Source organism: Mastigoproctus giganteus, chromosome 7 (genome assembly GCF_048544385.1).
Source record: "Mastigoproctus giganteus isolate SK-2022 chromosome 7, ASM4854438v1, whole genome shotgun sequence".
In the NCBI taxonomy this organism is placed as follows: Eukaryota; Metazoa; Arthropoda; class Arachnida; order Uropygi; family Thelyphonidae; genus Mastigoproctus; species Mastigoproctus giganteus.
In genome coordinates, this window is record NC_143581.1 from 20,730,746 (window position 1) to 20,757,493 (window position 26,748).

Sequence of the window (26,748 nt, forward strand, 5' to 3'; positions counted from 1 at the left end):
ATGCAGTGTTCTTTACTGGTAAATACACATTATAATGCCAACCAGTGACTACACAGTAGCTTGTCGTCTGTCACGCCCACCACCAATCATTTCATCGTTTGCCACGCCTACCTGTCAATCAATATATCCCTCTCGATTTCTGCTCCAGACCGATAACACGTACCATCTTTACCGAGCGAGCAGCACTAGAGTCCGGTGTCGGGAAACTAATTTTCCGCGTAAGTTATCCGACGTTTCTCGTCGTTCTTCTTGTGCAGGCTTTCTTTACCTTAGCCATTTCGATTTTCTCCCGTAATTTTGTGAGTAAGTTGGCATAATAGGCATCTATATTTGTTCGCCTTTCTCATCCCAAAACACTGTCAGTAAGACCTTTCCTGCCGACCCTTGGACCCTTGTTTTCTTGGGGGGGGGGGGACCATGATGTCGCCATTCCGTGGACTGCTTTTTACTTTCAGGGTCGAAATGGTGTCTCCAACTTTCATCCTGAGTGATTAGATGAGAGAGAAAGTCTTCCTCATTTTTTTGGCACAGGGCTAACAACCTTTGTGATTTCTGTTGTCAATCAGCCTTCTGGAAACCAGTCAATAATCAGGGAATTCATTTTGCACTCAATTTCTGTAAATGGAGTTGGTCCTGAAGGACTTTCAACAGATCCCACACTAATATTCACCTCCTGGGACAATTCACGCACAAATATCCGGCGATCTTTCATGATTAACGACTCCACTTTACTGATCGTGTTGTGATCACTGGCTGAATGGGGACGACCTGGAATGGGCTCAGATTATCACATTATACTGATGTACAGTGACAGTGCCATAGCATGGGGCTTCATCCTTATATACAGCAGTCATCTCCTTGTGGATTTCTTTAGGAGATGTCCTTTTCAAGAACAGATACCGGATTACAGCTCTGGCTTCTACTTTGTCACACATTCAGCTCTGTAAGAGAAAAACAAATTAAGACACAGGGCTGAAATTTTACACCTTTAGTACAGAGATATCTATGATGCTACACACAAAATATCATGACTCTGCAATATGTGGAAGTAGGTGTGGGCGATTCTTTATTGAACCGCCCTTGTATGCCTCTACTAATTCTAAATTATTAGAGAGGTCAGATAGGTGATGTGGGAATTTTATTTATTTTTTTGTTTAGTTTTTGTCTGATTCTGCATAAGCTTGCTTTCTTGCATCATATACTAATTTTGTGCTTAGGTGCATTAGAATATATATATAATTTGCCTATTTTCTTCACTGTGTCCATGCATTCCCCTCTAGATTCTCTGTTGGTACTTATGAAATTCTTAATACATCTTATTTCCTTATATATCACTTACATGAAGGAAAACTAACTCTACTTTTCCTGACATAAGTTCACTCATATTTTTGAATTATTCATTTCAGTACACTCTAGCTAGTTCCTTTATCTGTTAATTTTGTACATGAAAACATAATTACTAAGTATGTTCCAAAAAAAATTCCTGTATAGAAGATTTTTTCTCTTTCATTAGTAGTTAATTACTATAATTCTTAAAATATCTATAGTTCTCCTCTGAGGATGATATTCATCTTTTGAATGATAAAGACTATAGGACACTGTCTAAGAGAAATTCCAAGGTCTTTAATTTATTTTGATTTCTCATTTAAATGAAGAAAACTTAATATAAATAAAATTCTTCCTTTTCAAATTGTCAATGTAAACTGGGTTGTTTTCCACAAAGGATGAGGAATTTGTCTTGCATGATTTTCACTTTGTAAAACAATTTTTTTGTTTTTTATCAAGTATGTAGTGAACTGGTTTCCTGCAGTTATGCTAAATCATGCTTATGACAGTGATATTTTCTATTGTTCCCAGTGATGTGTTAGTGTATGCATCTTTGAAGCCTCAGAGTTTCCTTCTCTAAACCTATCAGTGTATTAAAAAACTGATTTTTATCTATTTCTTTTGTTTCTTTGTTAAGTTTTCTTCATTGTGCCAGACCACTTAAGCCATTTTAAAAATAGGTATATTATCTTTATTTGATGCTGAAGTTTCTCGATGATAAAATTGATCAGTTCACTGACCTGAAATAATAAAATTGCTATTCCACATATCATTTGCTACAAAATGACACTTTGATAGCCTTGTGATGTAAGGAACATTCTGTACATTAATATTTTCAGGTTTTATTTAACCTAGAATGTTAGAAAAATGAAACAAATTGAAACACAATACAGTTGTATTGAAATCAAAGTAAAGAGTACAGAAAATTTTTGAAAATAGGTAATTATGAATAATAATAGTAGTACGCAATTCGTTAATATATCTTTTCATATTACAGTGACTTAGAACCACCTCCTTCCATGATGAAGCTTCATTTTATTGCAGACAAAGAAAAAGGATGGCTTACTGTAGTTAGTTCCATGGTAAATGTTATACCAATGGATGATCCTCTTGGACCGGCTGTTATTACCTTATTATTGGATGACTGCCCTTTGCCAACAAAGGTATTCTTATAGTTTGTTTAAATATATTTTTATTTATAAATTTTATTTGAATATTTCACTAAAATTATCTCAATTCTTTTAAACATTTTCTTAAATTTTGCAGGATGTGAGAATTGATTTATTGTTTATATTAATAATTTCTCATTACTGTTGAGTTTGCACTGGCTTAAGAGAGTAAGTATTTAGCTAATTACAAAATTTTAACAGATCTTAAAGCCAGAGCTAATGGATGTTTAAGAATGTAAGAGTTATCTTTTCTGCAAAGTTTGTCTGTACGATGAACAGTCATCTTTCATACAGGGATGCATTTATGTGCAAGTTGTTTGACCATAGATTAATCAAACTAATCTAATTTTCAGAAAATATATAGACTGTTCAGAAGTTTTTGTAGGAGATTGAAAAATTTTATTTAGTGTTGTGAAGTGAAGTGTATTTTGCATGTATCTTTTCTTTTATTAGATATAGCTTTTGACATATATTAGATATAGGTTTGAGATTGGTGTGAAAATTTGTTTAAAAAAAAAAAGTTTTAACAGGTGGGAGAGACAAGGAAAATTTGGAGTGTACACTAAACAAATTAGAACAAGTTAGTAATTTAGTATATATAGGAATAGCTTTTAATAAAGTTAGAAGATTAGACATAGAAATAAACAACAGAATAAGTATAGTAGGAAGTGTAGAAAGGCAGTTAAAGAAGTTCATATGGAGCAAAAGAGAAGATAGCCAAATGACAAAATCAGCTGTTTTTAAGATTTAAACCAAGTTAACCCAAGTTAAAATAGGCTAGCTGATTGCCAGGTAAGAAATAAAGAAATTGCTAAATTAGAATCTTCAAAAATGAATGGAATGAACATATAGAAGCAGTGGCAACACCATATTGCAAATGAGGAAATAAGAAAGAATCCTAGAGAAACAAATATCCAGTAAAATTTAGAGAAACAAAATTAAGATGGTATGGACATATTAGAAAGGATGGAAGAAAGGCGATTAGCCTAATAGATTGGAGCAAAAGAGAGTGATAATAAGCATAGAGGTAGGTGGTATCAAGCAAACATCAGAAAAGAGAGAGAGAACTTACTATATCTGGGGCTAAGAGTAGCACAGCTCTGATTCATACTATATCTGGGGCTAAAGATCTAACAGAAAATTTTATACCATGGAAATAAAAATAGTGAATAGAATGATGATAGTCCAGAATTGATTTATATATTGCTTGTGACTATATGCTCACTGGATGTAATAGATTTGGACAATGATAATAATGAGAAATAATTTCTCATAATTTTCAATAAAATGGTGCAAAAAGAAATTAGTCAGTGAGGAGTGATGTGTCTTGGCCACTGCGTTCTCCTGATCTCCCCTCTTAAGACTTTCTTTTGGGCTTTTGCTAAAGCAGAAGCATACAAAATGTCCATTGACAATTCAGATGAACTCAAAAGGAAAATACGTAATGCAGGCATTGAAATTAACAGTGTTATTCTATAGAATGTTCATTCTAATTTTATTTCCTGATAATGAATTTATTATTGCACTTCCCCCCCCCCCCCAAACTTCTATTTCATGAAATCGTTAATTTCCATCTGAGAATTTTTTTTTAAAAATAATTATTTTGTCATTACTTGCAGAAGGAGATGTGAGACATATCTGCCCTTGTACACCTACTGTTTGACACCACTAAATATGCTTATTCAAACGCAACCATCCACACAACCATTGTATTTGTTTTTTCTTCAAATAAAATCACTTTGTTTGTTTCAGAAGCACACTAATGATGCTTATAGACTAAACTGATGACAGGGAATAACTTTCCCATTCAGAAAAAGCAGTTGATAAGGCAAAATTTTAATTTAGAAAAAATAACATCTAAACAGTAATATTTAGTCCAATTTTAACACAAAATTCAAAAATTTTTAGCTCAAATATATATATGATCTTTATTGTATACAAAAGCGATATACAATATATCCTTCACAGCAGCAATGCCAGGGATTAATGCATTTAATCCTAAATAAATGATAAATATGATAAAAAAGGTCTAGATAGCCTAACCTAAAAATGAGCAAGATGAATGAATTAAAACTCCCTGTGTGTGTGTGTGTATGTATGTATATATCATATATATACATAATGCCTAATCACAAAGGAGATTAGGCAGGCAAAGGCAGATTATGGGAAATCCTTGGCAAAGGATTCAAAGAAAAACAGAAAAGAATTCTTTACCTATGTAAACTCTAGAAGGAAAGGGATGAATCAGATTGGTCCACTGGATATTGATGGTTCAACAGTTGAGGATCCTACTCAGGTGGCTAACAAACTAAATGAATATTTTGAATCTACATTCACACATGAGGAGTTATTCAGGAAGGGGAATGCCAGAGGTGAAGTGAACTCTGGCAGTGAGCTAGATGATTTTGTAATAACTGTGAGGAAAGTGGGGGAGAAATTGTTGAAGATAAACATAAAAAAGGAACCCGGGGTGGATGGGATCTATCCAGTTATATTAAATGAAGCAGCAAAGGAAGTAAGCAAACCCTTAGCCATAATTATGAGAGCTTCTTTGGACTCAGGGGAGGTACCCATAGACTGGAGATGTGCAAATGTGACCCCAATTCACAAAGGAGGATCAAAGGCTGACACAAGTAATTATAGACCTGTGAGTTTAACTTCTGTTCCAGGAAAATTAATGGAGGCACTGGTTAAAGAAGCACTGCAGGATCATCTAGACAAGACTTCAGTTATAGCTCGAACACAGCATGGTTTTGTTAAGTGAAAGTCTTGCCTGACCAATTTGATTGTATACTATGATGAAGTCATAAAAGAACTGGATGCAGGGAATAACTTTGATATTATATATTTGGATCTTAGAAAGGCTTTTGATACTGTTGCACATGGAAGACCGCTGCACAAATTGGAACAGTGTGGCATTGGAGGCAAATTGCTGCTATGGATAAAGGGATGGTTGAGGGGTAGAAGACAGAGAGTGGTAATCAATGGACACTGCTCATCGTGGACTAATGTTATTAGCGGAGTTCCTCAGGGTTCAGTGTTGGGTCCATTGTTGTTTTCTGTATTTATAAATGATATTGATGATGATATATCAAGCTTAATGTCTAAATTTGCAGACGATATAAAGGTTGGCAGGGTTGTTAAGGACACTACTGACGCTATACTGCTGCAACAGGATCTGGAAAGGTTGAGCATATGGGCTGAGAGGTGGCAAATGAAGTTTAACATTGACAAATGTAAAGTACTACATATGGGAAACAGCAATCCCAGAGCAACATATCAACTCTGTGGTACTACACTGACAGTGGTAGAGAATGAAAAGGACCTGGGGATAATTGTGCAGGCAGATATGAAGTTCTCTGATCAGTACAGACAGGCTGCAAGAGTAGCTCATGGTGTCTTGTCAATGATATACAGGAATTTTTCTAGCAGGGATAAGGAGGTGATTATTCCCTTGTATAAGGCAATGGTCAGGCCACACCTTGAGTACTGTATACAGGTCTGGCAGCCTCATTTCATGAAGGATGTAGAGCTGCTGGAACGAGTACAGAGAAGGGCAACAAGATTAGTGAATGGAACAAAGGGTTGCTCTTACGAAGAAAGGCTTAAGTTTTGCAAATTACAGTGTCTGGAGACTAGGCACCAGTGAGGTGATCTGATAGAGGTGTATAAAGCCTTGAATGGTTTGAGCAAGTTGAATGCTGATGGGATTCTTGCTCTTGCTGAGAGTAAGAAGCTGAGGGGGCACAGTTTCAAATTGAGGAAAGATAGTTGTAGAATAGATGTGCAGAAATTTGCCTTTAGCCAGCGGGTAGTTGGTTGGTGGAACAGAATTCCATCCTTTGTTGTGGAAGTTGATAGCCTAAATAAATTTAAGGCTGAGCTGGACAGGTACTTGGAACGAACGGAGGGGTGAAATGGGAGCGTGTTTTTTTTTTTTTCTTTTTTTTTTTGGCTGATGCTGCATAAGCTTGCTTTCTTGCATCATATGCCTCTACTAATGCTAATTACTTAATTGAGAGGATGAGAATAGAAAATGAACTACAAACTGGGATTGGAACATAAGAAAATGTGTAAAATTAAGAGAAAATAATAAAGTACTTCTTGCTGAAAAACTCATAATTTTAACATCTTTATCAGGGATCAACCATCAAAATCATAGGAAAGATAGCAAGAAGTGGGCCTCTGTTTCTGACATTAAATATATGCTGGCATACAAGGGAATTTTGAATTTAGTGGTAAAGGCAGTTAGGCCTAAACGTCAAGATAAGCATGGGAATAGCGAACATATATTTTATGACTAACCCAACAGAGGCGGAGAGCAAAAAGGAAAGTTTAAATCAAGTTACTCACTGAATTTTCGTCAGATTCAGTGAGTGATTTTAAATTACCTTTATTATTTTAACTTAACTTTCCTCTTTGCTTTCTGCCCCTGTTGGGTCAGCCATGAAATATACATTCCCTATTCCCATGCTTATTTCATGTCAGAAACAGAGGCCTACTTCTTGCCCTTTCCCATGATTTCAAAAAAAAAAAAAAAAAAGTTGACCCCTGACAAAGATATTGAAATCATGAGTTATTCAAGTACTTATTATTTTCTCTTAATTTTCCATTTTTTTCTATAGCTCCAATCCCCGTTTGTAGTTCATTCGTTGGGGTTCTGCTAAAAAATGCAGTATCCCTAGTCCGTAATCCATATTACAATTCTTTATTGTACCTCTTCAATTTCTTTTATATTCAAGTAATAAATATTATATAGGTATAATTAAACTAAATGGCTAAGTTTAGAGAATGTAAAACTGTAGTTTTATTAAGTGTTATGATCTTTAAAGTTATAATCTTATTAATTAATTGATAAGAAGATAACTATATCTACTTTTCACTTCTATTCATCCCAAAAAGAAAAAATCAAAGGGACTTGGATGTCTAAGTTCGCAGATGATATAGAGATTGGCAGGGTGGTTAATAGCAGTAATCAGGGTGAGCTACTGCAACAAGATCTAGGAAAATCGGATCAATGGGCTGAGAAATGGCAGTTAAAGTTTAGAATTGACAAATGCATGGGCAGCAGTAACCCCAGAGTAAATTATCAACTGTGTGGTACTACACTCAGGTTAGTGGAGAATGAAAAAGACCTGGGGATAATTGTGCAGTCAGACTTGAAATTCTCTGTGCAATGCAGACATGGTACCAGAACAGCTCATGGGGTTTTGTCACTGATATACAGAAACTTTGCTAGCAGGAATAAGGAGGTGATTATCCCTTTTTATAAGGCCATGGTTAGGTTGCATCTTGAGTACTGTATTTATGCTGGTCTGGAGGCCTCACTTTAGGAAGGAAGGGGCCCCTCCGTAGCCAGGTGGGAAGGAGCAGCAGTGCGTAGCACACGCTTCTTGATTAGACTGGGGTTCGAGCCCGTCACCACCAAATACGGAGGATGCGGAAAGGTCATTCAGGGAATGACCACCGCATATCCCGGAGCAATATGGCCTTAGTTGCTAATGCTCCTAAAAACCAAATAACAACAACAACTTTAGGAAGGATATAGATTTGCTGGAATGGGTGCACAGAAGGGCAACCAGATTGGTGAAGGGAAAAAAGGGTACTCTTACCTAGAAAGGCTTCATTTCTGCAAACTGTAGTGTTTCAAGACCAGGCACCTCTGGGGAGATATGATTGTTGTGTTTAAAGCATTGAATGGATTGAGTAAGCTGAATGTTAATGGTATAGAGGGGATATAAATTCAAGTTGAGGAAGGATACTTGCAGGATAGATGTGTGGAAGTTTTCCTTCAGCCAGCAGGTATTTGATTTTTCGAACAGGCTTCCATCTTCTGTTGGGGAAGTGGATGGGTTGAATAAATTCAAGGAAGAACTAGGCAAATTTTTGGAAGGTACAGATTAGCATTAGTAGAGGCATATGATGCAAGAAAGCAAGCTTATGCAGCATCAGCCAAAAAAAAAAACAAAAAAACAACACACTTCCATTTCACCCCTCCGTTTGTTCGAAATACCTGTCCAGCTGAGCCTTAAATTTATTTAGGATATCAACTTCCACAACAAGGGATGGAAGTCTGTTCCACCAACCAACTACCCACTGGCAAAAGGCAAATTTTTGCACATCTATCCTACATCTGTCTTTCCTCAATCTGAATTTATGCCCTCTCAGGTGATTATTCTGAGCAAGAGCAAGAATCCCATCGGCACTGAGCATGCTCAGACCATTCAAGGCTTTATACACCTCTATCAGATCACCTCGCCGGTGCCTAGTCTCCAGACACTATAATTTGCAAAACTTAAGCCTTTCTTCGTAAGAGCAACCCTTTGTTCCATTCACTAATCTTGTTGCCCTTCTCTGTACTCGTTCCAGCAGCTCTACATCCTTCTTGAAATGAGGCCTCCAGACCAGTATGGAGGCCTCATTTCAAGAAGGTGTGGCCTGACCATTGCCTTATACAAGGGAATAATCACCTCCTTATCCCTGCTAGAAAAATTCCTGTATATCATTGACAAGACACCATGAGCTACTCTTGCAGCTCGTCTGCACCGGTCAGAGAACTTCATATCTGCCTGCACAATAACCCCTAGGTCGTTTTCATTCTCTACCACTGTCAGTGTAGTACTACAGAGTTGATATGTTGCTCTGGGGTTGCTGTTTCCCGTATGTAGCACTTTACATTTGTCAATGTTAAACTTCATTTGCCACCTATCAGCCCATCTGCTCAACATTCCCAGATCCTGTTGCAGCAGCATAGTGTCAGTAGTGTCCTTAACAACCCTGCCAACCTTTGTATCGTCTGCAAACTTGGACATTAAGCTTGAAATACCATCATCAATATTATTTATAAATACAGAAAGGAATAATGGGTCCTACACTGAACCCTGAGGGATTCCACTAATAACATTAGTTCACGATGAGCAGTGTCCATTGATTACCACTCTCTGTCTTCTCCCCCTCAACCATCCCTTTATCCATAGCAGCAATTTGCCTCCAATGCCACACTGCAACAATTTGTGCAGCAGTCTTCCATGTGCAACAGTATCAAAAGCCTTTCTAAGATCCAAATATATAATATCAAAGTTATTCCCTGCATCCAGTTCTTTTATGACTTCATCATAGTATACAATCAAATTGGTCAGGCAAGACTTTCACTTAACAAAACCATGCTGTGTTCGAGCTATAACTGAAGTCTTGTCTAGATGATCCTGCAGTGCTTCTTTAACCAGTGCCTCCATTAATTTTCCTGGAACAGAAGTTAAACTCACAGGTCTATAATTACTTGTGTCAGCCTTTGATCCTCCTTTGTGAATTGGGGTCACATTTGCACTTCTCCAGTCTATGGGTACCTCCCCGAGTCCAAAGAAGCTCTCATAACTATGACTAAGGGTTTGCTTACTTCCTTTGCTGCCTCCTTTAATATAACTGGATAGATTCCATCCACCCCATGTGCCTTTCTTGTGTTTATCTTCAACAATTTCTCCTACACTTTACTCTCAGTTATTACAAGATTATCTAGCTTACTGCCAGAGTTGAATACACCTCTGGCATTCCCCTCGCTGAACAACTCCTCATGTGTGAATGTTGATGCAAAATATTCATTTAGTTTGTTAGCTACCTGAGCAGGATCATCAACAGTTGACCCATCAATATCAAGTGGACCAATCTGATTCATCCCCTTCCTTCTAGAGTTTACATAAGTAAAGAACTCTTTGCTGTTTTTCTTTGCATCCCTTGCCAAGGATTTCTCGTAATCTGCCTTCGCCTGCCTAACCTCCTTTGTAACTTGGTTGCATATCAACTTGTATCTATCGTAGGCTTCTGTCATGTGTTAATTTGTAAGTATCCCATGCATTTTTCTTCTCTGCCATATGCCTTATTACTTCATCTGACATCCATTTTGGCCTAAACCTTGAACAATATTTCTTAGTTGGTATGTAAAGCCCTAGTAGCTTCCAAGATAAGTTCTTTGAATGCTTCCCATTTTGAATTTGCTGTTGGTAACATCATCAGTTGGTCCCACTGTATAGAATTTAAATACTGTCTCAGTCCATCGTAGTCGCCTTTACGGAAGCAATAACCCTTCCCTTTACCCCTAATGGTAGTTACCTCTTTGAGTAAATCCCACTTCAGCACTCTGTGATCACTGCCACCTAGTAGTTCATTTATCTGCAGATTCTTAATGCATGAAGAATCACTACTGATAATCAAATCAAGAGTATTACTCCCTCTAGTTGCCTCCCAAACATGCTGATGTAGAAAACAATCATCCAATAAATCCACAAAAGCCCTGCTAGTGTGTGAGTAACCAGCCCCCAAATTCCAGTCAATATCTGGGAAATTAAAATCTCCCATTATAAGACTCTCTGATTTACTGGCCCACTCTATTTCCCTGTACAGTTTCTTATTATACTCATCAGAGTCAATAGGCCTATAGCACACTCCTACTCTCAATTTTGATCTCCCAATGCTTATGCCACACCAAACTGACTCAACACTGCACTGTCCAGCGATGTCGACTGGTTTCACTTCCTTGGTTTTTATGTGTTTCTTAACTAATAGCATAACCCCTCCCCCCTTCCTATCCTGTCTATCCTTTCTGTAGACGTTGTACTCCCCAAATTCCAGTTCTGCATCCCTTATATCTGTGTGACACCACGTCTCTGATATCCCAACAATATCTGCCTTTGATGTTTTGAGCAATACCTCAAATTCATCAAATTTATTTACTAAACTCCTAGCATTGGTGTACACGCAAGTATACCTGCACCTGTTTCTATTCTTAGCTACCCTAACACAACCCATGTGTTTACTTGTACCGCAATGGCTCTCAGCAGTCTTGAAATATCATGCATCTTGTTTTTCAGGCTTCTGCTCATTCTAATAGAAGCATTGCAAGAATCTCTTTCACCTCTGCCAGTGGCTACTGTCAATCTATTGGTCTTTGTCTCCCCCCAAGCTAGCAGTTTTCCGACCCACCTAACACTGCCTCGATAGCATCAGCAAATATTCTTGCACCCTTTCTATTTAAGTGTATCCCATCCCTGTAGAAGCAATCTCTCCTGTTAACAAGTACAGTCCAGGCTGAAAAAAATTCTACCCCTTGAGCCTTGCACAATCTTTCCAGGGCCGAATTGATCGACAAGGCTCTCATCATATACTCCCTCCTATCGTGTCTGGGCAGAATTGCAGACACTTTCAAATTAAACCCTAATTCTCGGCTTTTGTTCAACAGTGACCTGTACTTGTTAAGTAATTCTGCCGGTCTCCTACTCTTAATATCATTAGTGCCAACGTGTACAACTATATTGGCCCCGAGTGCCAAGCGAGTGATCAAAGCGAATCTAAAAGTGAATTTCAAAGCGACTTCTCTAGAGTTAATAGATTTCAGAGAAATTTCAAGTGTTTCATTTGCTAAGTTATTTATTTTCAACTCTTCTAAATAAAGAAGTAAGCTTTTCAAAAAGAAAGGAAAAGTACCTTTCTTCTTCTTGTATATAGAAATAACACATAACACACTAACCACTAATCTCTAATCGCTTGGTCACTGGTGGCACCGCTCCTGCCTCCACGTGGCGGGGCCGGTAACCTGGAGGAAAAGTTATCCTCTGGGGCTAAAAGGAGCAACCATGGATTATGACAACTTTCCAGTACTTGAGCCTAGACGCTCATGTCATGACTCAAATGAACCCAAACGTGACGAATCACAATCTAAGAGACTACGCAAAAATGAGAATCAGCAGGAATATCCAGCGTTCCTCATATTACATTCTCTTTCTGCCAAACCTGTGAGTTCACTTTCACCATTTCTAATCCAGAAATGTTTGGAAAGTGTGGCTGGTTCACCGAAAATGGTGAAAAGACTCCGATCTGGAGATCTTCTAGTCGAAACAACTAAGCACCAGCATTCTCAGTCTCTACTGAAATTATCCACTTTCGGCGGAATACCAGTACAGGTCACCCCTCATGCCACTTTAAATAGCTCCAAAGGAGTAATAGCAGAGTGGGACCTGATGAATGTCACTGAAGATGAGATAGTAGAAGAACTAAAAGATCAAAAGGTAATTCAAGCAAAGCGGATAATAATTAAAAAAGATGGTGAACTTGTTCCCACTAGGAATATTATCCTCACATTTAGTACACCAACCTTACCATCATGTGTCAAAGCTGGATACCTTAATTGCCGAATACGTCCCTACATTCCGAATCCAATCAGATGCTTCAAGTGTCAAAAATTTGGACACTCGCAAACAGTATGTCGAGGAGACGCCATCTGCCCAAACTGTGGTTCTAAAGCTCATGCACAAACGGACTGCAATGCAGAAACGCCACAATGCCCAAATTGTAAAGGCCAGCACCCAGCATACTCAAAATCATGTGAACTCTGGAGGGTAGGAAAAGAGATCCAGAAATACAAAGTTGAGCAAAAGGTCACCTACCAGGAAGCTAGGAAAAAAGTTATGCTCAGTATGCCAAAAATTACCTATGCTGCGGCAGCCAAAAAATACCAGTCAGCTGCAACACAAACGGCAGTCACAGTACCTCCATCCATCTCAATTGCTGATTGGGCCCGATCAGTGCTGTCGGTCCCACAGCAGCCACATACAGAACAATGTAAAGTGACTTGTGCTAACAATACTCCGCTAACAGTCCCACCAACTGCAACTGATACTCTACCAGAAACTGTGAAATTGAAAGCATCATCCCCAAATATTGCACAACAATCATACTCAGGAAATATGGACACAGATGCTGGTACCCTGCATGATGAGACAATATTAGATTTACATGCAGAAGATGATATGGACCTTGGGCGTCCTAGCTTCCCAAAAAAAGAAAAGATGAAACCAGAACGACACAAGCAGGTTGGATATAAAAAACAGACAGAACCATACCCAATCCCAAAAACTAAATAATGCAGAATATTATACAGTGGAACTGTAGAGGTCTACGAAGCAATATATTTGATATTTATGACCTAATCAAACAGCACAGTCCAATCAGCCTCTGCTTGCAAGAAACCAATCTAACTCCGCAGGTGACTCCAGTGATTAAAAATTATAGTATCTATCAACAAGACAGAAGCAATACTAACTCAACCAGAGGAGGCGTAGCCATACTAGTTGACAACAAAGTTCCTACAAAACAGATCTCCCTGCAGACCACATTAGAAGCTGTAGCCATACGTATGGTTTTAAATTTTACTTTAACCATTGTCTCTGTATACCTTTCCCCAAACAAAGAATTCACTGTGAAAGAACTGGAGGACCTTATAAAGCAGCTTCCATCTCCTTTCATTCTACTAGGAGATTTCAATGGGCACCACATTATGTGGGGATCTCCCCAGATAGACAAACGAGGAAAACTTATTGAAACAGTTCTTGACAGCCAGAATCTCACATTATTAAACACTGGTGCTGACACTTATATTCATTTTCCCACCGGAGTATCTACTGCCATAGACTTATCAATATGTTCCCCAAAACTATTCCCAATCATTCAGTGGATAGTTTCAAGTAATCCACTAAACAGTGACCATTACCCAATTATTTGCAAATTGCAAACAAACAGAACCACACATATAGCCAGCCGCATAAAATGGAAATTTTCAAAAGCAGACTGGAACAAGTTCACAGATTCAATTTCCTTTGATAATGAAGTCATCAAAAGCCAGTCCATAGATAAAGTTACCGACCACATTACTGCACAGATAATAACAGTTGCAACCTGTGCTATACCAAAAACCACAGCCAGTCCTCGCAGACATGCCAATATCTGGTGGAATGATGCATGCCGTGATGCTAAAAAAGAAAAGAATAAAGCATGGAATCGATTTCGCAAGTATCCAACAACTGAAAACTTGATTAATTTTAAGAAACTTAAAGCAAAGGCACGTTATGTGCAGAAAAAAAGCGAAAAAAGACTCTTGGATCCGGTTTGCTTCCACTATTACTAAAAATACAGAGATTAGAAAAATCTGGAATAAAATCAAAAAACTGAATGGTAAACTGTTCCCCGAATCAATGCCGATTATAAGCTGGAAAGGTAAAGACTTCTCCACTCCAACAGAAATTGCAAATGCCCTGGCAGATTGCTTTTTCCAAATCTCCGCAGCATCAGCATATGAGTCTACTTTTAAACAGCTAAAAGCTAAAGCAGAAAAGCATAACCTGAACTTCAATACAAGGGCATCTCCTCCATATAACCGACCTTTTACATCATTTGAACTAGAGAGCTGTCTAAATAGGTCGGGTGATGGTGCACCAGGGCCTGATGGGATATACTATATAATGCTTAAACATTTAAACAAACAAGCTTTGAATTCATTGCTAATATACTTCAACCGGATATTCTCAGGTGGCTATTTTCCTCTTTCTTGGCGTCACTCAATAGTTCTAGCATTTGCTAAACCTGGAAAGGATCAATCAGATCCACGAAACTATCGGCCAATCTCTCTCAGCAGTTGCCTTGGTAAGACACTAGAAAAAATGATCCACGCCCGTTTAGTATGGTATCTAGAATCTCATTCGGTGATGAATAAGAATCAGTACGGATTTCGGAAAAATCGGTCAACTCTAGACCTTATGGTCAAGGCAGAATCCAACATACGCAATGCTTTTATCCGTAAAGAACATCTAGTCATGATTTGCTTGGATATCGAAAAAGCCTTTGATACCACCTGGCGGTATGGCATACTTCAAAATCTGTATGCCACAGGGCTCCGGGGTCAGCTACCCCTTATCATACAGAGTTTTCTAGAAAACAGGACCTTTCAAGTGCGTTACTGCAATTCACTCTCCCGTACATTTGTCCAAGAAGAAGGGGTCCCACAAGGATCAGTTCTAAGTGCAACGCTCTTTGCGGTTAGGCTAAATAATGCAACAGAAAATATTCCGGCTAATGTTGACACCTATTTATATGCAGATGACCTTACTATATCCTATCATTCACAAAGCATGCGCTCCATTGAGCGACAATTGCAGCTCTCGATAAATAAAATAGAGTCATGGGCATCCCGCAATGGCTATCGTCTCTCTGCAACAAAAACAACTGCAATCCATTTTTGCAAAAAGCGTCAGCTCCATCCAGATCCCGAGCTAATATTAGGAACCCAAAAAATACCACTTAGCAAAAGTATCCGGTTCTTGGGCCTTATACTTGACACCAAACTTACCTTTCAGGCACATATACGACAAATAAGAACTCAGTGCATGAAAAAGATTAATATCCTCAAAGTTATATCTTCCATGACATGGGGAGCCGATCGCTTCACTCTTCTACATCTGTATCGAACCTTAATAAGATCTCGTCTAGATTATGGAGCCCCAGTTTATGATTCTGCACGAAAGACAGCATTGGCTTGGCTCAATCCGGTCCAGCATAGTGCTCTCAGGATTGCCTTAGGGGCCTTTAAGACATCCCCAGTGCAAAGTATGTATATAGATGCCAATGAACCTCCACTACATCTTAGGAGAAAAGTATTGCTTCTTAGTTATGCAGTCAAATTACGTAGTCACCCGTCTCATCCCATCTGGACATATCTTTTTGAACCGCAGTGGGAAAACTTATATAGAAATAAACCCAACGAAAACAAACCTGCTGGTATTCGGCTACAAGAGGTAACTCAAAATTGGAACATCTATCTTGGAAATATCTTTCAAGCTACGGACGCAGTACAAGCACCATGGGCAATGTATATACCTCATTGCGACGACTATTTTCTTCAGTGGGGAAAACACTCTTATCGAACCACAATCTTAGACAACTACATGCGAATCACGCATTGACCAATGCTCACAGTCTTCAGATATACACGGACGGCTCCAAAACTGATGTATCCGTGGGAGCTGCAGTAATGAGTCCTACATGCACTATCTCTGTCCAATTACCACTTGAATGCAGTGTTTTTACGGCCGAACCATACGCAATCAAAATGGCTTTAAAACTCCTTAACGATGTTCCAAACACCCAAGTAATAATATATACAGACTCTTTAAGTGCGGTGAATGCCCTGCAGAATAAATCACAACATTTGCATCCATTCCTCTCACAAATCAGGTCACAGTTATGCCAATTCAACAAAAATAATCGGACTGTTACGTTTTGCTGGATACCGAGCCACGTTGGAATTCCAGGAAATGAGCGTGCAGACGAAGCAGCAAAACACCCCACTTGCTTCGATTCCACCCCTGTTCCTTTTTCTGATTACAAACCAGTCATACGGCGGATATGTACTGAGATGTGGTCTGAAATGTGGCATAATCAAACAGGTAACAAACTTCTTGAAATAAAACACAATCCACAGCTGTGGAGATCCAGTTCCCGATCAAACAGGCAGGAAGAGGTCGTGCTGGCAAGAGCACGAATTGGCCATACACATCTTACACACCTATTTCTACTGCTAGGAGAAGATCCTCCACTTTGCCCGCATTGTAGTTCCATACTTACTGTAAAACATATTATCATTGAGTGTACACTTTACCATTCAGCTAGAATCGCATGTTTCAAATCCTTAATTAGCTCACAAAAACCTCTGCAACTAAGCCATATACTTGGAAATGATGCCACTTTATCAGAACTGTTCACTTTTCTAAAAATGATTAACGCATACAATCACTTCTAGAATAGTCTCCTTTCCTATATTGACAAACACTCCAAAGTAACGGTATAGGCGCAATATGGTCATAGCAGCCCTTGCGCCAATAAATCCCACTCCAACAACAACAACTATATCACCTTTTGTGCCCTTAAAAGGTGATATTCGCTCTACAACTTCATCAACCTTTGCCTCTGGCAGACATACCCTGGTCCTGTTCCACCTATCCTTTTTACAAAGCATGTTCCCCGTTTCCCTGACAATAGAGTCACCAACAACTACTAGTTCCTTTGGGACCAGCGCATTCTGCCTTGGGGGTTGCCTCTGTGTCACGTGATGCCCAAGTGCAAGCTCTGGCGTTGATGTGGGCAGCTGAGAGCCTGATGGGCCCCTCAATTTAGAAAGACTTCAAGAGATGCTGGCAGTTATCATGGAACAAATAAATGCATGGGCTGTGTTAGGGTAACTAAGAGTAAGAACAGGTGCATGTATACTTGCAAGTACACCAATGCCAGAAGTATAGTAAATAAAATTGATGAATTTGAAGTGCTGATCAAGGCATTAAAGGCACATATTGTTGGGATATCAGAGACATGGTGGTTGTTGTTGTTTTGGTTTTTAAAAGTATTAGCAACTAAGGCCATATTGCTCCTGGGATATGCGGTGGTCATTCCCTGACCTTTCTGCATCCTCCATATTTGGCGGTCACGGGCTTGATCCCTGGTCTAATCAAGATGCGTGTGCTACGCAATGCTGCTCCTGCCCACCTGGTTATGCAGGCGCCTCAGAGACATGGTGTCACACAGATATAAGCAGTGAAGAATTGTAATTTGGGGAGTACAATGTGTACAGAAAGGATAGATAGGGTAGGAAGGGAGGAGGGGTTATGCTGTTAGTTAATAAACACAAAAAAAATGTAACGAAGTGCATCCAGTTGACATGGGTGGACAGTGCAATGTTCAGTCAGTTTGGTGTGACATAAATTCTGGGAAGGGGAAAATGAGAGTAGCAGTGTATTATAGGCCTAATGACTCTGATGAGTACAACGAACAATTGTGCAGAGAAATAATGGGCCAGTAAATCAGAATATCTTGTAATGGGGGATTTTAACTTTCCAGATATTGACCGGAACTTGTGGATTGGTCACTTGCACGCTAGCAAGACTTTTCTGGATTTATTGGAGTATTGTTTTCTACAGCAGCATGTTCGAGGGACAACCAGAGGGGATAATACTCTTGATCTGATTATCAGCAGTGATGAAGCATGCATAAGAATTTGCAGATAAAGGACCACTAGGAGACAGTGATCACAGTCTACCGATGTGGGATTTACTTAAAAGATGTAACTACCATCAAGAGGGAAGGGTTTTTGTTTTCATAAAGGTGACTACAGTGGTCTCGGGCAGTTTTTGAATTCTACACAGTGGGGTCAACTGATGATGTTAAAAACAGTGAATTCTAAATGGGAGGCCTTCAGGAAATTAATCTTGGAAGCTACAGAGGGTCGATTCAGCCTTTTGATAACGATTTTGACAGTCCTTTAAAACTACGAAATTCTGTGCCGCCACCACCGGTTGTGTTCTATTTGTTTTCCCTGCTCATTGACTATCGCACGGCATCGCAATTTCCATTGAAGTAAAGCACGCTGCAAAACTGCCATGCAAGTCAGTCATGTCCCGTTCCTGCTTGCAGACTTTCCACAAACCTTCAAGAGTTCTGTGGCGGCGGTTTCCGAGAGCTCTTTTCAAAAGTCCCAATGTGCAAAAATCCATGGGTGCAGTGTCAGGTGATTTAACAGGTATATCTTCAAACGGATACCTGTCACTGCTTCCATTCTCCGGAAAAAAAAGCACGGGTGGAACATGACGTGTGGCTGGACGCCTTATCCTGGTGCACCCAGACCTTTTCAGCATCAGAATCGTACAATGCGGTTATTCATGTTCAAACAGTGGCTGTAGAACTTCATTCTGGTTATATGCTGAGTTGGCTTTCATGTTTTTAGTGACTCTATGCAACTCAAATTTGCCGTTATAACAAAAACCAGCTACAACCATAAAACCTCAGCCAAAACTTTCCTTTCACTGAAGCGCCCATGTTGTAAAGGCCCTGTGGACGGTAATAAATTGCCTGAATTTTGTTGCAGTCGGATAGGTATACCCACGCTTCGTCCAACGTTGCTATGAATTTCCACCTTTCAGCTGCCAGATACTTTTCATAGAGTTTTCTAGCATTGATCCGCCGCTCTGCAATGTGCCTTGCTCCCAAGTGGTGTACACTGGCCTTGCACTTCTTCTCCAGTTGCAAATTTTCGTTGATTATGTGACAAACGGTTGACTGGGAGGTTCCCACACGTGTCGCTATAGCTATTTGGGATTTTGGATTTTCACCGACAACGAGTGACTGCACTTTTCGTACTACCTCCCTCGTTTGACTTGGAGCAGGTTTCAGTTACTTCAGTGTTTTCCGCCCACTTGCACCAGCTTCGCAGAATTTTTCTTTGCCATTCAAAACCTTATGGATACCAAACTTCGACACACTAAAATTTTTCGACTTGCACCTATCAATAATTTTTGCATAACTGCACCCTTCTTCAGAAAGTGTGTCGTTGTGTAACCTTCCAACCATGGCTGGAAGTTTACATAACCGAGGCATGTCGACATTAAAACAACTTCTACAACTGATGCACCTGTTGGTAAGGTTTGGGACTATGCCTACGCAAAAAAAAATTTACATTGCTGCCATACGTCACAAGCACAATTAATGTCAAAATCGTTATCAAAAGGCTGACTCAACCCTCCGTACTAGGCTTTTCATACCAAGTAAGAAATACTGTTCAAGATTTAGGATTAAATCGATGTCAGATGAACTAATGAGGCTCAGGGCAGAGAAGAAAAAGTGCGTGGGATGCATATAAATTAGCAGGTGACACAGAAGCCTACGTCAGATATAAGCTATTCTGTAATCAAGTCACAAAGGAGGTTAGGAAAGCAAAGGCAGATTATGAGAACTCCTTGGCAAAGGATGCAAAGAAAAACAACAAAGACTTCTTTACTTATATAAACTCTAGAAGGAAGGGGATGAATCAGATTGGTCCACTTGATGATGTTGGTGGTTCGACTGCTCATGATCCTGCTCAGTTAGCTGACAAACTGAATAAGTATTTTACCTCTACATTCACACGAGGAATTCTCTAAGGAAGAGGAAGACAGAAGTTTACTGAATTCTAACAGGGAGCTAAATGGATTTGTAATAACAGAGAGCAAAGTGGAGGAAAAATTGTTGAAGTTAAACATAAAGGCACCTGGGGCAGATGTAATCTATCCAGTTATATTGAAGGTGGCAGTGAGGGAAGTAAGCAAACCCTTGACCATAATTATGAGAGCATCCTTAGATTCAGGGGAGGTCCCCATGGACTGGAGATGTACAAAAAAAAAAAAAAAAAAAAAAGGTAAACTGCAGGATGGAAGCCTCCTCAACAATTCATGCTGAGGGAAATGGACCATAATCTGACATGCTGTTCCAGTGCGGGTTGGCAGATCAACTGTATTTAGTAGTCAGAGGCTTGAACCCCGGTCTACTCAAAGAGCGTGTGCTATTGCATTCCCGCTCTTGACCACTCAGCTATGAAGGCTATGGAGATGTACAAATGTATCCCCAATTCACAAAGGGGGTTCAAAATGAGACACAAATAATTATAGACCTGTTAGTTTAACTTCTGTTCCAGGGAAAATAATGGAGTCACTGGTTAAAGAAGTATTGCAGGATCACCTAGACAAAACTGCAGTAATAGTTCAGACACAGCATGGGTTTGTTAAGGGGAGGTCTTGTCTGACCAATTTGATTGGATACTACGATGCGGTCACAAAGGAACTGGATGCAAAAAATAATTTTGACATCATATACTTGGATTTCAGGAAACCTTTTGATACTGTTACACATGGAAGACTGCTGTACAAATTGGAGTGGTATGGCACAAAGGGCAAGTTACTGCAGTGGATAAAGGGATGGTTGAGTGGGAGAGGGCAGAGAGTGGTAATCAATGGACACTGCTCTACGAAGACTAATGTTATTAATGGAGTAGTAGTAGTGGCATGTGATGCAAGAAAGCAATTATATGAGCTTATTTAGCATCAGCCAAAAAAATAAATAAAAACAATCACACCATTCCCTCCAAATGCCTGTCCAGTTCCTCCTTAAATTTATTCAACCTATTAGCTTCCACAACGACATATGGAAGTTTGTTCCAGCAATTAACCACCCGTTGGCTAAAGGCAAATTTCCGCACATCTATTCTACATCTGTCTTTTCTTAATTTGAATTTATGCCCCCTTAGGTTTGTAATCTGAACAAGTGGAAGGATCCCATCAGAATTCAGAGTGCTCAACCCATTCAAAGCCTTATACACCTCAATCAGATCACTGTGCAGGTGCCTAGTTGTTGCCCTTCTCTGTACACGCTCAAGCAAATCTACATCCTTCCTAAAATGAGGCCTCCAGTACTCAAGGCGTGGCCTGACCATTGCCTTATACAGAGGGACAATCACCTCCTTTTCCCTGCTAGCAAAATTCCTATATATCATTGACAAAACCCCATGACCCGCCCTGGCAGCCTGTCTGCATTGCTCAGAAAACTTCATATCTCACTGCACAATTACTCCCAGGTCTTTTTCATTTTCTACCACCTTAAGTGTAGTACCCCATAGTTGGTACTTTTCTCTCGGGTTACTTCTACCCATATGCAGTACTTTGCATTTGTCAAGGTTAAACTTCAGTTGCCACTTCTTAGCCCATCTGCCCAAATTATCTAGATCCTGTTGCAGTAGCACACTGCCATTACTGTCATTAACAACCCTGCGAACCTTTGTATCATCTGCAAACTTCGACACTAAGCCTGATATACCTTCATCAATATCATTGATAAATATACAAAACAACAGTGGACCCAACACCGAACCCTGTGGGACTCCACTAATAACATTAGTTCATGAAGAGCATTGTCCATTGATTACCACTCTCTGTCTTCTCCCACTCAACCATGCTTTTATCCATTGTAGCAACTTACCCTTAATACTATTCTGCTCCAATTTGTACAATAGTCTTCCATGCGCAACAGTGTCAAAAGCTTTCCTGAAATCCAAATATATGATATCAAAATTATTTTTTGCATCCAGTTCCTTTGTAACCACATAATAACCAATCAAATTTGTCAGACAAGACTTTCCCTTAACAAACCCATGCTGTGTCTGAATTATTGCTGCAGTCTTGTCTAGATGATCCTGCAATGCATCTTTAACCAGTGACTCCATTATTTTACCCGGAACAGAAGTTAAACTAACTGGTCTGTAATTACTCGTGTCACCCTTCGATCCCCCTTTGTGAATTGGGGATACATTTGCACATCTCCAGTCCGTGTGAACCTCCTCTGAGTCCAAGGATGCTCTCATAATTATGGCTAAGGGTTTGCTTAGTTGCTTCGCCGCCTCCTTTTATAAAACTGGATAGATCCCATCCACCCCAGGTGCTTTTCTTATATTTAACTTCAGGAATTTCTCCTCCACTTTGCTCTCAGTTATTACAAAATCATTAAGTACCCTGCTACAATTTGATAATCTTCTGCCATTTTCAAACCTTAATAATTCCTCATGTGTGAATGTAGATGCAAAATACTCATTCAGTTTGTTTGCTATCTGAGCAGGATCATCAACAGTCGAACCATCAATGTCAAGTGGACCAATCAGATTCATTCTCTTCCTTTTAGAGTTTATATAAGTAAAGAAATCCTTGCTGTTTTTCTTAGCATCTTTTGCTAAGAATTTCTCGTAATCTGCATTCGCCTACCTAACCTCCTTTGTGACCTGATTACAGACTAGCTTATATCTGCCATAGGCTTCTGAGTTGCTTGATAATTTATATGCATCCCATGCATTTTTCTTCTCTGTCACGAGTCTCATTAGTTCATTTGATAACCATTTAGGCCTAAACCTTGAACAATATTTCTTAATAGGTATGAAATTTTTAGTAGCTTCCACGATTAATTCCTTGAATGCTCCCCACTTGGAATTTACTGTTGGTAACATCGTCAGTTGATCCCACTGTACAGAATTTAAAAACTGTCTGAGACCACTGTACTCACCTTTACAGATGGAAAAACCCTTTGCTTTACCCCTGATGGTTATTAAATCTTTAAGTAAATCCCACATCAGTACACTGTGATCACTGTCACCTAGTGGTTCCTTTTTCTGCAAAATCTTAATACACGAATGATCACTGCTGATAACCAGATCAAGAGTATTACTCTCTCTCTGATTGCCTCTTGAACATGCTGCTGCAGAAAATAATCATCCAATAAATCCACAAAAGTCTGACTAGTGTGTGTGTGCCCAAATCTCACAAGTTCCAGCCAATATCCTGGAAGTTAAAATCCCCCATTTCCACTCTTATTTCTCTGTACAATTGTTCATTGTACTCATTCGAGTCATTAGGCCTATAACACACTCCTACTCTTATTTTTTTTTGTTGCCTCCATAGCCAGGTGGGCAGGAGCAGCAGTGCGTAGCACACACTTTTTGATTAGATCGGGGTTCGATCCCTTGAGCCACCAAATACGGAGGATGCGGAAAGGTCAGGAAATAACCACCGCATATACCCGGAGCAATATGGCCTTAGTTGCTAATGCTCCCAAAAAAAAAAAAACTTCATTTTTGCTTTCGCAGTGCTTATGTCACACCAAACTGACTCGACAGTGCACTGTTCATCTATATCAACTGGGTGCATTTCTTTTGATTTTATGTTTTTCTTAATTAACAGCATGACACCTCCTCCCTTCCTATCCTGTCTTTCCTTTCTGTACACATTGTACTCCACAAATTCCAGTTCTGCATTCCTTATATCTGTGTGACACCACGTCTCTGCTATCCCAACAATATCTGCCCTTGATGTCTTGACCAACACTTCAACTTCATCAAATTTATTTACTATACTTCTAGCATTTGTATACATGCACCTATTCCTACTTATCCTAACACATCCCATATACCCACCTATTTCACGATGACTGCCATCCGTCCCTGAAACCCCTAACACCCCTCGCTCCAGGTCGCTACTTATTCTAATAGAAGTTGTACAAGAATCATCTTCACTTCTGCCTGCGGCTACTGTTAAACTATTAGTCCTTGTATCCTCCCCCCCCAAGCTAGTAGTTTTCCGACCCACCTAACACTGCCTTGATAGCATCAGCAAATATTTTTGCACCTTTTCTATTTAAGTTTATCCTATCCCTGTAGAACCAGTCTCTCCTGTTAACAAGTACAAACCAGGCTGAAAAAAAATTCTACCCCTTGAGCCTTGCATAATCTTTCCAGGGTCGAATTGATCAACAAGGCTCTCATCATATACTCCCTCCTATCGTGTCTGGGCAGAATTGCAGACACTTTCAAATTCAACCCTAATTCATGGCTTTTGTTCAACAGTGACCTGTACTTGTTAAGTAATTCTGCCGGGCTCCTACTCTTAATATCATTAGTGCCAACGTGTACAACTATATCACCTTTTGTGCCCTTAAAAGATGATATCCGCTCTACAACATCATCAACCTTTGACCCTGGCAGACATACCCTGGTCCTGTTCCACCTATCTTTTTTACAAAGCGTGTTCCCCGTTTCCCTGACAATAGAGTCACCAACAACTACTAGTTCCTGTGGGACCATCATATTCTGCCCTAGGGGTTGCCATTCGATGACCAAGTGCAAGCTCTGGTGTTGTTGTGGGCAGCTGAGAGCTTGATGGGTCCCTCAATGTAGATCCTTCTAGGGCATCCACCCTGTCCTTCAAGCTCTCGTATAGGCCCATAACAACGCTGAGTTGTCACCTGATTTCCTTACACTCCTTACATCACGCGCACACACAAAGACATCCCCCATGGCAATATCATGTTCTGTTCCACAGAGTTTGGTAAACATTTCACGAGTTGCACATTTTTTTAGGCTGTGATGCATTGGAGAATCGTTCCCCCCTCAGTTCTCCCCCGAGTCACAGTACTCCTACCACTTTGTGCCTGTTGCTTTGCTGCTCTAGTCTGGGGCATGATATTTTAAATTAATAAGATCAATAAATTTAATTAATTAAATGCCAATACTACGCTATCTAATAGAAACCGTGATGCGTATTACTCTATATAATTATACGTTAGAGCTACCTAGTTACCCTAGGTTCGGGCTGGGCCTATTGTTGCTTTGTGTATTTATTAATGATATTGATGAAGGTACATCAGGCTTAATGTCCAAGTTTGCAGACGATACAAAGGTTGGCAGGTTGTTAATAATAGTAAAGACAGTATGCTACTGCAACAGGATCTAGAAAAGTTAGGTAGATAGGCTGAGAAGTGACATCTGAAGTTTAATATTTACAAATGCAAAGTACTGCATATGGATAGCAGTAACTCAAGAGAAATGTACCATCTGTGTGGTACTACAGTCAGGAAGGTGGAGAATGAAAAAGACCTGGGAGTAATTGTGAAGTCTGATATGAAGTTCTCTGAGCAGTGCAGATGGGCTGCTGCAGTAGGTCATGGAGTTTTGTCAATGATATATAGGAATGTTGCTAGCAGAGACAAGGAGGTGATTATACTTTTGTATAAGGCAATGGTCAGTCTACACCTTGAGTACTGCATACAGGTCTGGAGGCCTCATTTTAGGAAAGATGAAGAGTTTCTAGAACAAGTACAGAGAAGAGCAACAAGATTGTTGAGAGGAACAAAGGGGTGCTCTTACCAAGAGAGGCTTAAGTTCTGCAAGTTGCAGCATCTGGAGACTAGGCACCTGCAAGGTGATCTGATTGAGGTGTAGAAGGCCTTGAATGGTTTGAGCAGGCTCAATGCTGATGGGATACTTCCACTTGCTGAGTTAAAAAACCTGAGAGGGCATAGATTCAAATGGAGGAAAGACAGTTGTAGAATAGATGTGCGGAAGTTTGCCTTTAGCCAGCGGGTAGTTGATTGCTGGAACAGACTTCCATCTGTTGTTGTGGAAATTGATAGCTTAAATAAATTTAAGGCTAAACTGGACAAACATTTGGAGTGACTGGATGGGTGAAATTGGAAGGGTTTTTTTTTTTTTTCTTTTGGCTATGCTCTATAAGTTTGTTTTATTGCATCATATGCCTCAACTAATGCTAATGCTAAAGGCATGTATGGAAAATGTACATAAATAAAAAAAAAAAAAGGCTAACTTTATAACGTTAAATCTAATTGTTCTAATTGTGTAATACTTGCATCTGTTTATGATAATTCTTGTAATCCTGTTTGGCGGAAAAGTAAAGTGTAATTTAAATAACTAAGTGATTATATAGATTTTCATGCTTGGCACTTAGAACTTTATATAGACAAAAATTTTTTTTTTTTTTTGTTATGATCAGGAAAATGAAATAGAATAATAAAAATAAATAAAATATCATTTTCATAAAGGAAATTCAGTAGTTATTTTCTTAAAAAATATATAAAGCATTAATAACACAGATATGTGAAGTACTCTTTACTTTCCAACTTTGAGAAGCATATAATGCAACTATATATGAATATTTCTTATTGTTCCCCCCCTCCATTAACTAGTACTGTAAGCACCATTATGAATAATATTGATAATATATTGATTAATTCTTAGTGAGCT

The 26,748-nt window shown here is 39.3% G+C and overlaps 1 protein-coding gene across 1 annotated transcript in view; it reads left to right on the top strand.

Annotated features, from left to right (window-relative positions):
* LOC150082630 (RING finger and SPRY domain-containing protein 1-like) overlaps window positions 1-26,748 on the top strand; it is a 178,129-nt gene that overhangs the window by 40,390 nt on the left and 110,991 nt on the right. The window contains exon 3 of the mRNA XM_090377556.1: window positions 2,324-2,489. Within this exon, the coding sequence (XP_090233682.1) occupies window positions 2,324-2,489 (166 nt within the window). The remainder of the gene's footprint in view (window positions 1-2,323; window positions 2,490-26,748) is intronic.